Genomic DNA, 15,566 nt, shown 5'->3' with positions numbered 1-15,566 from the left:
CGCCAAATGGGATTAAAAGTTTTGCCGACATCACATAAAAGGCTCAAGCGTAGCTACTAAAATGGCACATATGTGCAGTCTGTCGACAGCTGAACATATTAACGTTCAATTAACCACACAAAAAGGGCATGCTTATACGTGGTCTGAATTTATATATTGGAGAGCTTTTTGTTAATAATAATGATGACTGGCAGTGTTGAAAATCAGGTAACTTTTTGTTTGCCTTCACTTAAATGTTTACAAATATAAAATGCATCGTGGCGGTACAGCCTTGGAACGCTGAATCAAACAGTGTGGTGCATTATGGTTCTCAGAGCGGGCGACACGGTGCTTTGGGTGTTTGATTTCCAATTGGAGGAAGGTTCACAGTTAAAATCCTGGTCTGTGGTTGATTCAGACTAGCTATCATTCTGCTGTGGCTGATAAAATGAATACCGCTTTGTGGCCCGTCAAACAGTGGTCATCTTGTGGAAAGACTGACCCCCACCATAGCAATGTAATATTTCACAACTGTGTTCAACAGCCACATTGTACAATGCAACATTTGTTTTCGTCCTCTTTGGCTTGCACCGACTTCAATTCGTTACTCCCATCATCTCTTTTCCAAGTTTCTGTAGCCTTGCCCAATATAAGCTACACGTTCTTATCTGCTCTGCTATCATTAGCATCCTTACCCGCTGGCCGCTTTGCACTGTAGGCCATTGTGCCTGAATGCTCAGCATGTTAGAGAAAGAAGGAGAAAAAAAAATCCGTAAACTATGATTTTGTTGAATACGCTTACGTTTTTCATACAATTACCCATTCCCACCTCTCATCTCTCATTACATCTCACTCCACACCCCTCCATGCACTCTCCACTACTGGCAACCGAGGCGCTCTGTCACCAACCACCCATACGGCATGAGGAGGCCCTCATCCAGCAATGGACCGAGGAAGGCCTGTGCATGTACAAATACATACACATACATGCCTGACTGCCTCTCTCTCTAAAATAACTACGCCCACCGTTTTTCTATAGCGTCTCGCGGTGCGGTCACGTCTGTATGCTGTATGAATCCCAAGGGGTTTTTTTTATTGTATAAGAGGCAGTCAGCTCGGAGGTGTCTATGCTCTCGAATTATAGATTTGAAGTTTTCGTGACTGCAAGGATTCATACTCTTTGGTTTTTTCGGTAAAGTCACGTAGGTAAAAAAAAATGAAAAATAAATGAAAAACTAAATTAAATCACGACGTTTCGGGCACAACACAAGCGTCCTTCTTCAGGTGGGGACAACGTAGCGAAAGCACAACCGCTTAAGTGTGTCTCAGAGATGGCTGTGACGAGGAATTATATAGTCGCGGGGGATGGAGGGGGGGGGGCCCCGAAACGCCGTGATTGAATTGAGTTTTTCATTTATTTTATATTTTATTTTTTACCTATGTGACTTTACCGAAAAAACCAAAGAGTATGCTCTCGAATTTCAGATTCTCTCAAGAAGGGTTTACGCCGTGTCTTGTCACCTCGGAGGCTGCACGAGCGTTGTCTTGCTTCAGCGACTCCAGCTGCGCCTCCAGGCGTCCCCGGCACTGTTGCAACTTCTCCTCCAGCACCAGCCGGGCCCTCTCGCTCTCCTGCTCCAAGCTTGCGTATCTGGCTCGCAACAGGAGGGTAGCAGCGTAGGTTCTCTGCTGAAGTGGATGCAGTTCACTTGTGAATGGGATCTTTGCCTTTAGTTTTTTTTTTATAAAACCTGATGATTGCTGGCAGTGAAATAAGTTAATTACCATAATTTAACTACGTGGAAATGTGCACGGAATTGTTTTCCCGTTTGCGAGTGAAACTCACAACATGTCATCGCTTTATAAGCCGCTAGAAGGGATGGTGGCTGGTGGTCCAGACTAAACATGGAGTGGCAGCTAAAAGAAGGAACGTGCCTGGAAACGCGTCCATTGCGGAGATGGAACAATGAAAACGGCTCGTGTATTTTCACGGGACCATGAGAGATGGTGATAGATTTGGGAGGCCTTCATCCAGCAGTGGGTAATCATCACTTATGATGATGATAAAATTCATGTTTGAAGTGAAGGTAAGAGCCAAAATAATGAATTAGTCTAATCGCAGTGATCTATCTGAGTGTTCTTGAGTGAAATTTCAAAATAACGCGAACAATATTACTATTTTTTCCGTTTGACTGCAGGACATATAAAACATTTGAAATTGGGCTGACAATGGTGTACACAAATGGCCAAGTCTTGGAAATTATGTCACAGGGTCTTTAATGCTCCTCACACAAGCAAACAATCTCCTTAAATTAAAATTTACCATTATAATATACAGTAAAACCTTGGATTGCGAGCATAATTCGTTCCGGAAACGTGTATGTAATCCAAAGCACTCGTATATCAAAGCACTTGTATATCAGTTGTGATCACGTGACGCTCAGCAGACAAAGCGTGTCCGTACTACTCGTATTGCAAGACCTCGCTCGTTTATCAAATTAATATTTATTTAAAAATTTTGCTCGTCTTGCGAAACACTCGCAGACCAAGTTACTCGCAACGCAAGGTTTTACTGTATTACGCAATTACTAAGCAGACACATTCTATTGAAAGGTGTTGGTTACGACAACCGTGCTGATTTCGATTTAAAGCTTTCGTGACTGCAGGGATTCATCTTATTGGTTCTTTCGGTAAAGTCACGTAGAAGGGAAATAATAAAATAATAAAAATAAAACATAATGAAATAATTCTCACGACGTTTCGGCCACAACGCAAGCAGCCGTCCTCAGGTGAAGAACAGGTCTTCTACGTGACTTTACCGAAAGAACCAAGAAGATGAACCGTGCTGATGTAACCTCTACCTGCTCTTGCTGTATTCCAGCTCCGAGCTGAGCGTACTGCACTGTGCCTCCAGTTGGGCCTTCTCCTGACCGAGCCGCTGCCCGAGTGATGAATTCCTCTCCGCCTCGATACTCAGTTGCTGGACACGAGACTCCAGCCCTCGTGTCTGCTCCACCTGGGCAAAGTAATGAAACAGTAAAAATGTATTAATTTAAAGCAGTTGAAACTATTCGTGCATGTATAGTCTAGTCAAAGTGCCTCCCTGCTAAATTTAGAAATGGGACGACGCTCATCTCTGTTGGGGGCATAGAGCCAGTGGTGGAAATGTAACATTTGGAAGCCACTCTAATAAATATCCAGTGTTCACTTCCCACAAAGTAGTACAAAACAGTATTGGCCATAGAAGAATGATAGGCTTGGTTAACCCCAAACGTATCCCAAAATTTAATTGCACACAACATTCCTATTCTGAGTAAAGTGCTCTAACCACAGCACCAACCAGCCAAATTAATCCACCTCAAGCATAAAATGTAAGAATTTATTTTCACAAGCATAGCAATAGCTGTATACCAATCTTCCAACTTGCTTCTAAAATCGAATCTCACTGAATGGCACATTGTCCACTTAAAATAATTGGAAATATTTTTGTTAACTGAATAACACATTCCTTTTTGTGGTTATCTATTGGTAAACCAGACTCTGTGTTCAATGAAAAAATAAATAAATAAGCAGACAATGTTTCTTTCATATATCTGTCCCTCCACAAAAGATTAAAAAAAAAGTATTCCCTACACAACCCGTTGGCCGCATGGCCTTCTGGGAGTGCATAATTTTTGCAGCAAATGCAAGAAAACTCTGGACTGGTTTCAACATAGTGTCTCATCAGCAGTCAGGGTTGCTTGAAACACTGGTGGTGAATTACCGATGTTACAGCCAAGAACCCTCTCTACACTATGGGTCCTCGTTCCAACTTATTTTAAGTTACGTATGATATGCGTCAAACTGTGAAAGAAATACCTTTTTACCACTATAGTAAATGGTAAGATTCATAGCTTACAAGACATTTCTGGCACTGTCTAGTGGCTGATATCTTGGCTTATTTGTTCTTATCACAATTTGCTTGATAACCTATTTATATTATTTTTTGCATACAATCGTAATCAATATCTGTCAGTTTCAGTGCAAAGAAGGCCCTATGCATTTGAACATAATAAAGTATTAAGTGGCAAAGGAGCATTTGAGCAATAACAAGGAATTCTTGGAATATGACAAAACCACTGACCACAAACATACAATGCCCTACTCTTATCTTGACCATACCATGGTATCTTTACAGATGTGCAATTTCATGGAATTGATATGCTTTATGGACCTCCCAGATGACTCTTCATAGAGCACTTCAATGTACATTGTTTATAAAAACCTGATAATTTTCAACAATGGGACAGTGGCATCACAGTGTCATACCAACTTCTGCCAAAGTAACAATAATTCTAAATTTGAAGCTTTCGTGACTGCAAGGATTCATATTCTTAGTTTTTCGGTAAAGTCACGTAGGTAAAAAATTACAATTAAATTTAATAAAAGTAAAATAAAAATAAAATAAAAATCATGACGTTTCGAAGGCAACACAAGCTTCCGTCTTCAGGTGGAACCGTCACAGCACGATAGCTGTATCAAGTAAGAGAAATTCCAAGAAAACAGTCCTTGTATATATACTGGTTGAGGGTGGGAGGAGCCAAGGTAGACCCTGAATATTATTTTTGTGAGGTTCGGTGCGGCTATTTATTTATTCATTCAGGAAAGTATCACTGAGTGCCAAAACATTTTAGGAGGCTTTCGCATTGTGATATTTAGCCAAACCTATAATAAGTCTATAAGCAATTATTTATAATCGTAATTTAATGGGAATTGTTTCCCATTAAATTGTGTTTCATTACATTCACATGAGTAAAGGCGATCACTATGCTCATTCCGTGAGATAACGTTAGAAAAGAGAATGCCTGTATGGCACTATCACAGGCGAACTCGAGATTCCTACTCTAGACATGCAGTATCATATGCAAACTACTTTGTTCAACATCCCCAAACATGTTTTTTCGGTTTTGAAAACCAATATTTTCCTGCGATTTTATTTGCAGATTTTTCAAATTTTAGATTACTATAAATATTTTTCAGTTAATAAGCTCCGTAATTTTTCGGTCACTTAATCATTTATCGCCCCTGGTAAAACACGCAGCGTTTAGGAGTTGATGAAGCACATGTGTTAAGACGCGTGTTGTAACGTCCAGATCGTGGCGTCTGGCCACCCACCCCCTTCACGTGGAACTTTGGCCTTCATGAGGTGCTCGCTAAAAGAACTTGTCCCAACAGTCGATGAACGCTATAACGGGGATCTTTGTTTTTTTTTGCAGCAGGAAGGAATAAAACGAAGTGGGCGGGGGGGAAAGGAGTTTGAACCCCTCTCACATCGCTCTGCTTTCGGAGAATACGTGCTCGTGCTGAGACGCGCCCTTCCATCTTAAAATGGGGTTATTCTCATGCAATGTTCAATCACCAGGCCTGTAATCTTTTCCATATGAAGTCAGTACAAATGTACATGTGTGGTTGCACTTCCTCGAAATGTAATCTGTTTTGCAAACGAAAATCCGAATGCTCACCACAAACATGCTAAAGCTGATTAAACATCAATGTAATTTGCTACAAATAACCAAAGATCAAACTTTCCTTCATGGTCACAAAAATAAGTATTGTAACAGAAAATATGAATGCAAGGTTATAAGAGATGAGTGTTTATAAATATACTTTCTTAAATAATGTATTGACAAACTTCAGCAATTCTCACAACCACAACTCACGATGTTTTTACTCTACGCTTGCATATATGTGACAAAATATATGAATGCCCTAATCAATGGCTGCGTCCCCTTGTATTTTTTTTTATTATATAACATTATACTTGCAACAAAAAAAGAAAGCGCAGACATGTCAAGTTAAACGTTTACGTGTCCATACGCGTTGTAACCTTGGAAATGCATTTTATAAAAGTGACACGCTAAATCTTCGAACGAAACTCAAAAAAGGGGGTAATCTTTAAAAAAAATACAAAGCGCACAATGGTGGGATTGGGTACGCGTTGTCTATAAATGTGTAAAATAAAAATCTGTATTGCAAAAGCCACGGTACAAATTATAATTTTAAAAGGCACGCGCATCAAGCCTTCATACCATAAGCTGACTTAAACAACTGCTTTTGAAGAATTGTATCCAGATGTGAACAATGTCATGTTGTGTTGAGAGTAATCCATTACCTGTGCCTTTGAGCAGTAGTGGGGGGCGGGAGGGTGGCCTCAGTAGTTGGTGGGCAAGTGAGAGTGCTTCGTTGTCCGATATTTGCCCCCACCCCCCCCCCCAACTAACCGCACCTCCTTCCTCTGTTGCTGCCTGATTTATGCCTGACCTTATAAAATAATTAAAAATACGCACTGCAATGCAATTCCTTCTCTGGAACACAGCTGACTCTTGTGTTCCCTGCCGTGCCCGACGCATTTTTCAGAGCGCATGAGCGCAAGTCACTTTGAAGTTAGTGGGTTAGGATGAGCCAAAACGATCCCACCCTGCACGAGCAAGCCACGGCACGTTCGGGGGGTCAAATGTTAACGTTCAGGATTTTTTAATCTGTTCGGTAAGAGCGGCAGCTGACACGCCACAGATAATGCGAGGACGTTTGGCAGAAGTTAAGCCGAGACGACAGCAAAGAAAATTGGAACTGTTTGGCATAAGCGCCGAGGCTGAGTGCTTCCAACAACTGTTGCTTGTACGCAGCTTTGGATGGAAGATTTACGAAAGCCGTGATACGTAGGCTTCCCAGAAAAATTACTCTCCGAGTGCCCATCCAAATTGAGAGCAAAATAAACAATGTAACGCTGCCATATATCTGAATATATGGCAGTAATACTCTTTTGGACTATTTATTTATATATTTATGAAAGCACACACAATATACACTTACACATAGTATGAAACTCATATAAATACACACACATATAAATAAATAAATTGCTAAATTCTACAAGAATGAACTTATTTGGTAATGTTTAGTCATATTTTTGCAGTACATTTTTAATATATATTATTGAGTGTCAGTCAGCACACTTTTACCACCCAATACTTTTCAACTATAAAATATAAAAACACCCAACTAAATAAAAACAGAGATACCATAGACGCACACGTTAAGGTACGGGCTAAAAATGATATTCCAGTATATCATGTTACAGATCTAGAATAAGCCCTAGCGGTGCGTAAAGAGCTCAACCCTTAATTAGGAAGGTCGCAAATTCAAATCGCAGTTCAAGGTTGACTCTGGTGAGCATAACTCTGCGGTCAATAAAAGTAAACACTGATCAATCCTTGAAAAAGGCATGCCCTGTCATTGAAATGTGGACTCTCCAACGTTGGCTCAAGGCCACCAGCAGATATGAACACTGCTCCACTGCTATTTTGAACAGAAAAAGACCAGTTTTTACACCTGGAAAAGACAGGAGTAGGATTAATATACTGTTCTGTATTGTGGCGGATGTAAAAATATTACCTATATATACACACGGGATTATCTTTGTCATAAAAATGGTGACATGCTCTGACCCTCTGGAAAACAGCTACAAATTAAATCCATGATTGGTGTGGTGTGAAATTTGTCTACGCGACCCTTAACTTGTGTTTTCTATATAAACATACGGAATAACAATGAGTCAATCACATTAAATGACCCATAATTTATATTCCATCATAAGATGCAAGTACCAGGACACTGTGGACACCACATATTATAAAGGGCGAACATAAAAACGGACGACTATCATACATTTCGATTTAAAGCTTTCGTGACTGCAGGGATTCATCTTCTTGGTTCTTTCGGTAAAGTCACGTAGAAGGGAAGAAAAAAAAAAATTCCCTTCTACGTGACTTTACCGAAAGAACCAAGAAGACTATCATACAGGTAAGGGTTTACGTAATGTTACGCTCAGACATATGGTCTTGGTTACCGATAGAGGTTAGGGTGCGCCGGGGTTGGGGTGGGAGGCCAGGGGAGGGAAGCCAGGCGGAAGGCTAGCGTTAGCAAGCGTGAGGGTCAGCGGTGAGGGTCAGCGCATTGCCTCCCTTGGGGGAGGGCCGATACTGTGTGCTGGAGGGGCCGCGTGTTCCCACCGTAGCGCGCGACTGTGACGAATACTCGTCCTCCATGGCCGCGAGACGTGTGTTGGTGTCGTCCAACAGAGCCTGGATGTTTTCCGTGTGGCGCTTCTGAAGCTGCAGCTTCTCCACTTCGAAATCCGACGTGGCCTCCGCAAGCTGTGGGTACATTAAATTTCGATTTAAAGCTTTCGTGACTGCAGGGATTCATCTTCTTGGTTCTTTCAGAAAAGTCATGTAGAATGGAAATAATAAAATAATAAAAATAAAACATCATAAAATAATTCTCACGACGTTTCGGCCACAACGCAAGCAGCCGTCCTCAGGTGAAGAAACAGGTCTGTCGGGAAGACAGAGTCTGAAGTGGGTACATTGTTCATACTCTTAGTTTTTTCAGTAAAGTCACGTAGGTAAAAAATGAAATTAAAATTAATAAAAATAAAATAATATTAATTTTAATTTCATTTTTTACCTACGTGACTTTACCGAAAAAACTAAGAGTATGAATCCTTGCAGTCACGAAAGCTTCAAATCTAGAATTAATACATTGTTCATCATTATCATCAATCGGCTACGATCAATCCCATGTTGGATGAAGGCTGCCCCAAAACCTCAGGGTCCTGTGATGTAGCAATGCAATGAGTACCCATGCATAAGTTGTTTCTTCGCTCCACTTCTCTTTGGAATGTTTTCCTTCTTTGAATGCCACTCTCTTGTTAGTCTTGACCACTGACCATCATCTCTTCTTGTGATATATCCTGCTTAAGCCAATATGATGCCTCTAACCTGTGTTCTCTAATTCATGCTTTCCTCTTACTGTCGATCAATGCAATTCTAAGCGTGCATTTTTTCTCATGTCTCTGTGCGAATGTTTTATTTGTTTGCATCTGCTTGATTAATTACCATAATTCTGATCCACAAAACATTATTCTTTAGAGACATTATTATATTCCTTGGGTACATTATCACTCAATTCCCAATGCAAGCAATGTTTAATGTTTACAATAAGAAGTAGGAAATAAAAAATCTATTTATTAAAATCAAACTTCTGTTTTCACACAAATAAGATGAGTAATTTGTCTTTTTCCAAAATGAAATTGTTTCTCTTCATCCTATAGTGGCATCATGTACTGATATTTTTTGCATTGCTTTTACAATAGCATCCTAAATTATAAGTCTTTAATCAGATTAACATCGTCAAATACAGCTTATTTCATAAAAAATGCATTCACTGTGTCCGAAATACATTTAAATGGCACAATATAAAGTAGATCAAAATTTCAATGCCGTATTGCAAGGATAGTTTTTGTTGGAAAAACATTTTCTACCTATCCCTCTCGATTTTTCCCGAAATAACTTTTTAAACTAATAAACAGTCGTTAATTTCAACAACAGAAGTTGACATGAAAAGCTGGTTAAAAAACAATGTCTCCCTGTTCTTGGTTCTTTTGGTAAAGTCACGTAGAAGGGAAGTAATAAAATAATACAAATAAAACATAATAAAACAACGCAAGCAGCCGTCCTCAGGTGAAGACCAGGTCTGTCGGGGAGACAGCGTCTGACAGACCTGGTCTTCACCTGAGGACGGCTGCTTGCGTTGCGGCCAAAACGTCGTTGAATTATTTTATTATGTTTTATTTTTATTATTTTATTACTTCCCTTCTACGTGACTTTACTGAAAGAACCAAGAAGATGAATCCCTACAGTCACGAAAGCTTTAAATCGAAATTTAATGTCTCCCTGGTCAAGCGGGCATTGGCAAGATACCGATCGTCCTCTGTTGGTGGCCCTGAGTAAGCAACGGAAATTCCACAAACCCATGGCGGGGCCAAGTTTATCAACAGCAAGGACCATCAATGCGTGACTTCCCATAAAAAAAACAGCGCTGCGCTATTTTACTGACCTGAGAAGACCGATGGCCTGAGTCAACCCCCCAACAGAGATGTGAACTAGTAACCTTCCGACTGCGAGCAGTGTGTTCCAAACAAAACACTGCCCGGACAGATTGGTAATGAACTAGAGTGGGGGATTTTTTTTTTGCAAATGTCCTTAATAATGAATAGAGCCAGAGAGGCGTTTACATCTTGTTAAGAGTGATGGCAAGTAGTCAAAGGAAAATAGATTTTTTTTTTTTCCCAAATTGGTCTATGCGGGTAATTTGCAAATTTGGACTGTGATTGTAGCACAGCATGTGGCATACTCCTGAGAATGATGTCAACGTAATGCCCACTTTACATCAAATTCAGCGTTGATGTGATCTAGCACATCAAAGCACATGTCCATTATACAAGGCAGACACACTGTTTTGAAACTTGGCTATTAATTTAAAATAACTACAGGCATGAATGCATGACTATATTTTTATACACGTCCATTAGTAACTTCTGACGTCAACGTACTCTTTATGTAGTTAAATAAATATGGACTTCAGAATTTTTTGTCAATAAAAGTCTATATTTTTACACGCGGGAAAAAAATTCCTATAAATCACTTACAAAGGACCACAGTAAAACTACGCTAATGTAGACACGTTTTATTTTTTTATACAACAAAAGCATTTTACAAAAATGGGTGAAACATTAACACAAAAGGTAAAAGATCAGCCCTGGAATTGCTTGCTCATGCTGGCTGGAGTGTCTCCAAAAAAACAACTCTGGAGGGAATTTGTCCTCCTTGTCTACTCTGGCCAGATGTCTAGAGAGACTTGGGAGTATGCAAGTCACCTCACCACACGCGACCTGCCGATTGAGTAACTGGGACGTGTCCATTGATACTCCTGCGTGGACAGAGGCGGGAAGATTTGAGAAACGTTCCTATTGTTTCAACTGCTGTGCAGTGGCGAGATGTTGAATACCTCGTCAAGTATGCAGGAGGTCATAGGTTCGATCCCGATCGTGACACCTGTATATTTTGAGTTTGCACTTTCTACCGGGTCCTCCGGTTTGTCCCTCTACATTTAGAAACATGCGTTTAAAGTATTTATTTAGCTGCAATAATTTTCCACATAAGCCACTTCGTTGAGCTATCATTTGTGGCCAGGTTGCTTCCGAAAAGAGCTATTTAGCCCAGTGGGCCTTATCTGGTAAAATAAAAATAAAAACTTTAGTTTTTAAAAATAATTTTAACAAACAGGTGACCTCTGGTTTGGAAGTCCAATGTGTGCCGACCAATTTACCCAGGCAGCATCTCAAGCATATTAATGCAGTTCTCTAAATGTCTATCCGATACATTTTTTAAAGCAGAGTTCTCTAAGTGTGGGTGAAGCTGTTAAACATATCCATCTTTTCCCACGTAACATAATAATGTGCATGCCCTGTTCATTGTAAACAAACCTTGCTCTCATATTGGGACCTGAGGTCTTCAATGTTGTGCTCAGAAGTTCTCGCCAGGTCAACCAGCTCCCTGTCTTTGCTCTCCTGTAGAACCTGGGCCTCCCACATGAGGGCCTGCACTGGAGGGAGCAAAGACAAAGATGCCCCCAATAGCCTTCAACATACTGTTGGGGAAAGTGCTGTTTGAAAACACCAATGAAGGCCGACACAGTGCATAAAGAGGTGGTGTGACCAGCACCATGCCCAGCTGCCTTTGCCTCTGCAATGCTGATGTTCCGAGTACTCAGTTAAGGGGATGCCCAGGATAGACTCAGATACCACTCTCCATGGATGTTAGCAACGGCCAAGAATCAAACTCAAGTAGCGCAGTGTGTTAACCACTGCGCCACAACTCCCCCTTAACACACACACAGACACATTAACAGAAAAATGCGACGGTCTGCCCACCCCACCAGTGGTATCCCTCAATGATACTGAGGAATCAAACACAAGAAAGTGATCCCCCGTGTCGCTTTTCAAGGCCGACATCGCACACGAGGGAGTGGGTGGCCACCACCGCACCCAGTCGTCTTTGTCTCCCCAGTGGCGATGTTTATACACCACATCAGGTACTCATTTCAAGCGGAGTCAAGCGAAGCGAGGCCCGGAACCGGTTCAGATATTTGTCACCGATGTTGGTGGTGGCCGTGAGCGGCAATTGAACTCAGGTCCCGGGTTCGTAGCATGCTTACCACTGTACAACCGCTTCCGACTGGAGGAAATACACACATGCACAAGCTCACACAACAAACAACATTAATAAATACATTCATGTGTTTAGGGAGAGAAAAAGCGCAGGTATTTGGTCCCGCAAGGATTTAAATGAATGTATATTCAATGCGGTACATTCATTTAAAAACCAATAGCATGTGTAACATGTCACAAGTTTTAAAATTATTCTATAATTCAATTGCAACTCTTTATGGCCTCTTCATAAGGACCAAATGAAGACTATTTTAACCTGCGTCTTACACACGAAAAAACCTGTTGTTTTTTGCAGTCTCTGAGACCATTGATGCTTCAGCTTTTTCATCGAAAAGACAGTGCGCTCACTCCTACTAACTTTTGTAAATATACCACGAGGGGTGATTCAGTTATGACAACATCCTGATGTGTTCTTACTGCTCACTTTGAATTTTACTTAAACTTTCGAACACATCAATGATAAGTGTAACTGTAATGGAATAAGCATTCATAGATGTGCATTATTGCCTTACGTGTTTGGTAATCATCCCACAAGATCTTTAACCATTGTTACCCACTGAACTCGTATCGGCTAGGCCAGGGGTCGGCAACCTGCAGCTCCAGAGCCGCAAGCGGCTCTTTAAGGACTGTTTGATGGCGTAATTTATTACGGACCACTATCTCATATTCACATGCATTGTGGTTCTTGAAATATTGTGTTTTTTTTACCAAATTTAAAAAAAATGCCTCTTCTTGTTATTTTGGTTGCCGACTCCTGGTCTAGGCTAATCACGAGGCTATTTGAAGAGAATGGTACTGCATGTATATTATAAATGTAATTCAAATACCTTTCTTTTCCAGCTTCTTGATGGTGTCGTCTGCCTCCTTCTGCTTCCTCCGGTTGAGGGACTTGACCTCCTCAATCTCGCCATTCTTACGGTCTAGAATCTGTTTCAAAGAAGAAAATTTAAACAAAACACAAATATTGCAATGAGCAAAGGGACGTAAGTTAACAACAGCGTACATTTATAATACGCCCATGATGTAACTAACTTATCAGAGTTCAGAACGACATAGGAGGGAACGGAAATGATTGGGACAGACGGAGCAAGCAAAGGAGAGGAAATAACAATGAAGGGTGGAACATTCAACTTCTTTCTTAGTGAGCCTGAAATAGAGCAACGATGAGATGTTACCACTGAATTGCATCATCCTGAGCCTTACTCAGTACTGGCATGCCTGCATTCGAACTTGACTACGAGTTACAACTAAAAGACAATATCTTCCCATGCACAAAATATAATTCGGCAGCAATCACCTTCGTTGGGGGTCCAGAGTCGGTTGAGAAAATTCTGTATTCTTGTGGCGGGGAAATGGTTCTCATTTTATTCATCGCAGAAGTAAGATAGGTAGAATGGATTCCCAATCAGGACATGAATTCAAAAACTTTGAATGTTGAGCAGAGCACTAAGCCACAATGCTAGCATGAGCATCAGGATGATCAACTCACTGCTGGATGAAGGCCAACACACATCACTGCCATCCCTCACGGTTCCGCTGAACAAAAACCCATCTCGAGCACATAAGATGATTTCATCGCTGTGGTTGTCATCCTCTTGACATGTTCACTCATTTGGCTGCCATTCCATCTCTAGTCTCATCCAACAGTTATCATCTCTGCTAATGATGTGTCCTACCCAAGGCCACATACTTTTAAAAAGTCAACCAGATGTCTATAATTTGTATTTGTTCTCTGGTTCATATGATCTTCTGTCTCTCGTTGTATTTCCAATGTGCTTCTTGATGTACAAACGTTCCAATTCACTTTTGCCTCCCTCTTTGATGGAAAAGATTGAAGTATTACTCCAAGATTAAAGTATTTCATTCTCTATGTAAAGGACAAAATACAGTTGTATAAGCAAACCTCATGAGCTTTCATTACAGCGGGCTCTTGCCAAATGTAGTACTATGACACTCCAGTGTATTGAGATTGCTAGAAAATATAATCATATTCTTGATTCTTTCTGTAAAGTCACGTAGTCGACACGTCGTGAGAATTTTATTGTTTTATATGTTTATTATTTTATTATTTCCCTTCTACGTGACTTCACCGAAAGAACCAAGAATATGAATCCCTGCAGTCACAAAAGCTTTAAATCAAAATTTAAATCTAAATGTAAAATGTAATCATGTTTGGTTATTTTATTAACCATTAATATAAGTCGACTCATGAATTACATTAATGGGTACTTTCCAAGAATTTGTATGGTTAGAGGGTGAGAACGAGTTGACTGGCTCCAGATTTCAGTGCTAACATTATATTCAAAGTCAAAATGCACTCAGGTATGATCCTTTATAATGATATGCATACAGTACAGGAAAGACTCTCCTCCCAACAAAACAGCTTAAATACATCACCTTGGCAATTTGCCCTGCTGTTGGTAAAAAAGATATCACTCTTTTTGCAAATCTGACAAGAAAGGGACATCCTATGATCATGTTTATATGACAGGATGTATATTTAACCAATGATGTGATAAGATAAAAAAAAAATTACTTAATCTCTATCAAATCAAACATATCAACATAACACAGCAAACAATGATTAATGTCTCACATTTATCTTGATTCTAGCCAGATATTCTACTTGTTTCCTACCCATGCTGCAGACATAAACATGCCTTTTTATGTATTCACAGCTCAATAAAAATGATGTGCCAATACAATCTTCTAAATAAAAAAAGTAAAAATTTGTGTGTGGGTTTGTGTGTTCGCGTGCTTGCGAAGGATTTGGCTCTCCAACGGTGGGGTTTACGTACAATAAAAATAGCCAGGTACCACGCCGTAAGCCCCGCTGTGAGCAAGCGCTATTCCTTTTTCACATCCGTCAACTTAAAATTAGTTTAATAAGCGATTTAGTGCGATTTTTGTGCGCTATCTCTTTATTTATTTATGACGCGTGCACGACCATACCTACTCACGCGCCTTTGTTGGGGGGTACAGGCCCATGCCAAGTCACACGCCTTCGGTGGGATTGAGGGGGACTTTTTCTTTCGTGTTAAAAATGTTATAAAAATACACTAAACACTGAGCTTAAATCTTAACTATGTGATATCCCCCCCACCCCGATGTGTGCAGTTACTACAATATACAGTCGGTAGATGCAGAGCGGCCGGGGAGATCGTGGCTGGAGGGGGGGGGGGGGGTCATGGGCAGCAGCCCAGCCTGCCAAGGTGCCACCCCGGCTAGCTGGACAATCTAGGTGAGGCCGGAGGCTCTGCACAGGACTAGGCCTCACCACGCCACTCTGTCAGGTGAGTACTTTGTGCTAGAGACTCGATAAATACTGCTATAGAGTCAGCATGTACGACTGTAGTGATAGCAGGTACCACCACAGTCGGTATGCACTGCTGTCATCATAGCAGGTACCACCACAGGCAGTATGCACTGCTGTTAGATTTTTAAGAGTAGGTTTGACATGTTTTTTTGACCCAGG

General features: G+C 40.7%; 1 protein-coding gene across 2 annotated transcripts in view; it reads right to left on the bottom strand.

Annotated features, from left to right (window-relative positions):
• LOC144730341 (centrosomal protein of 112 kDa-like) overlaps nucleotides 1-15,566 on the bottom strand; it is a 198,927-nt gene that overhangs the window by 148,915 nt on the left and 34,446 nt on the right. For both annotated transcript variants that reach the window (XR_013587810.1, XM_078611086.1), the window contains exons 10-14: nucleotides 12,919-13,018; nucleotides 11,348-11,466; nucleotides 8,031-8,174; nucleotides 2,841-2,995; nucleotides 1,501-1,630 (exon numbers count right to left, since the gene is read on the bottom strand). Coding sequence is in view for 1 of the 2 variants with exons in the window: in XM_078611086.1 (XP_078467212.1) it covers nucleotides 1,501-1,630; nucleotides 2,841-2,995; nucleotides 8,031-8,174; nucleotides 11,348-11,466; nucleotides 12,919-13,018 (648 nt within the window). In the remaining variant the exon portion in view is untranslated. The remainder of the gene's footprint in view (nucleotides 1-1,500; nucleotides 1,631-2,840; nucleotides 2,996-8,030; nucleotides 8,175-11,347; nucleotides 11,467-12,918; nucleotides 13,019-15,566) is intronic.

This window comes from Lampetra planeri, chromosome 35, assembly GCF_965212315.1.
Source record: "Lampetra planeri chromosome 35, kcLamPlan1.2.h2, whole genome shotgun sequence".
NCBI classification, from domain to species: domain Eukaryota; kingdom Metazoa; phylum Chordata; class Hyperoartia; order Petromyzontiformes; family Petromyzontidae; genus Lampetra; species Lampetra planeri.
This window is presented reverse-complemented; position numbering and strand designations above follow the sequence as displayed.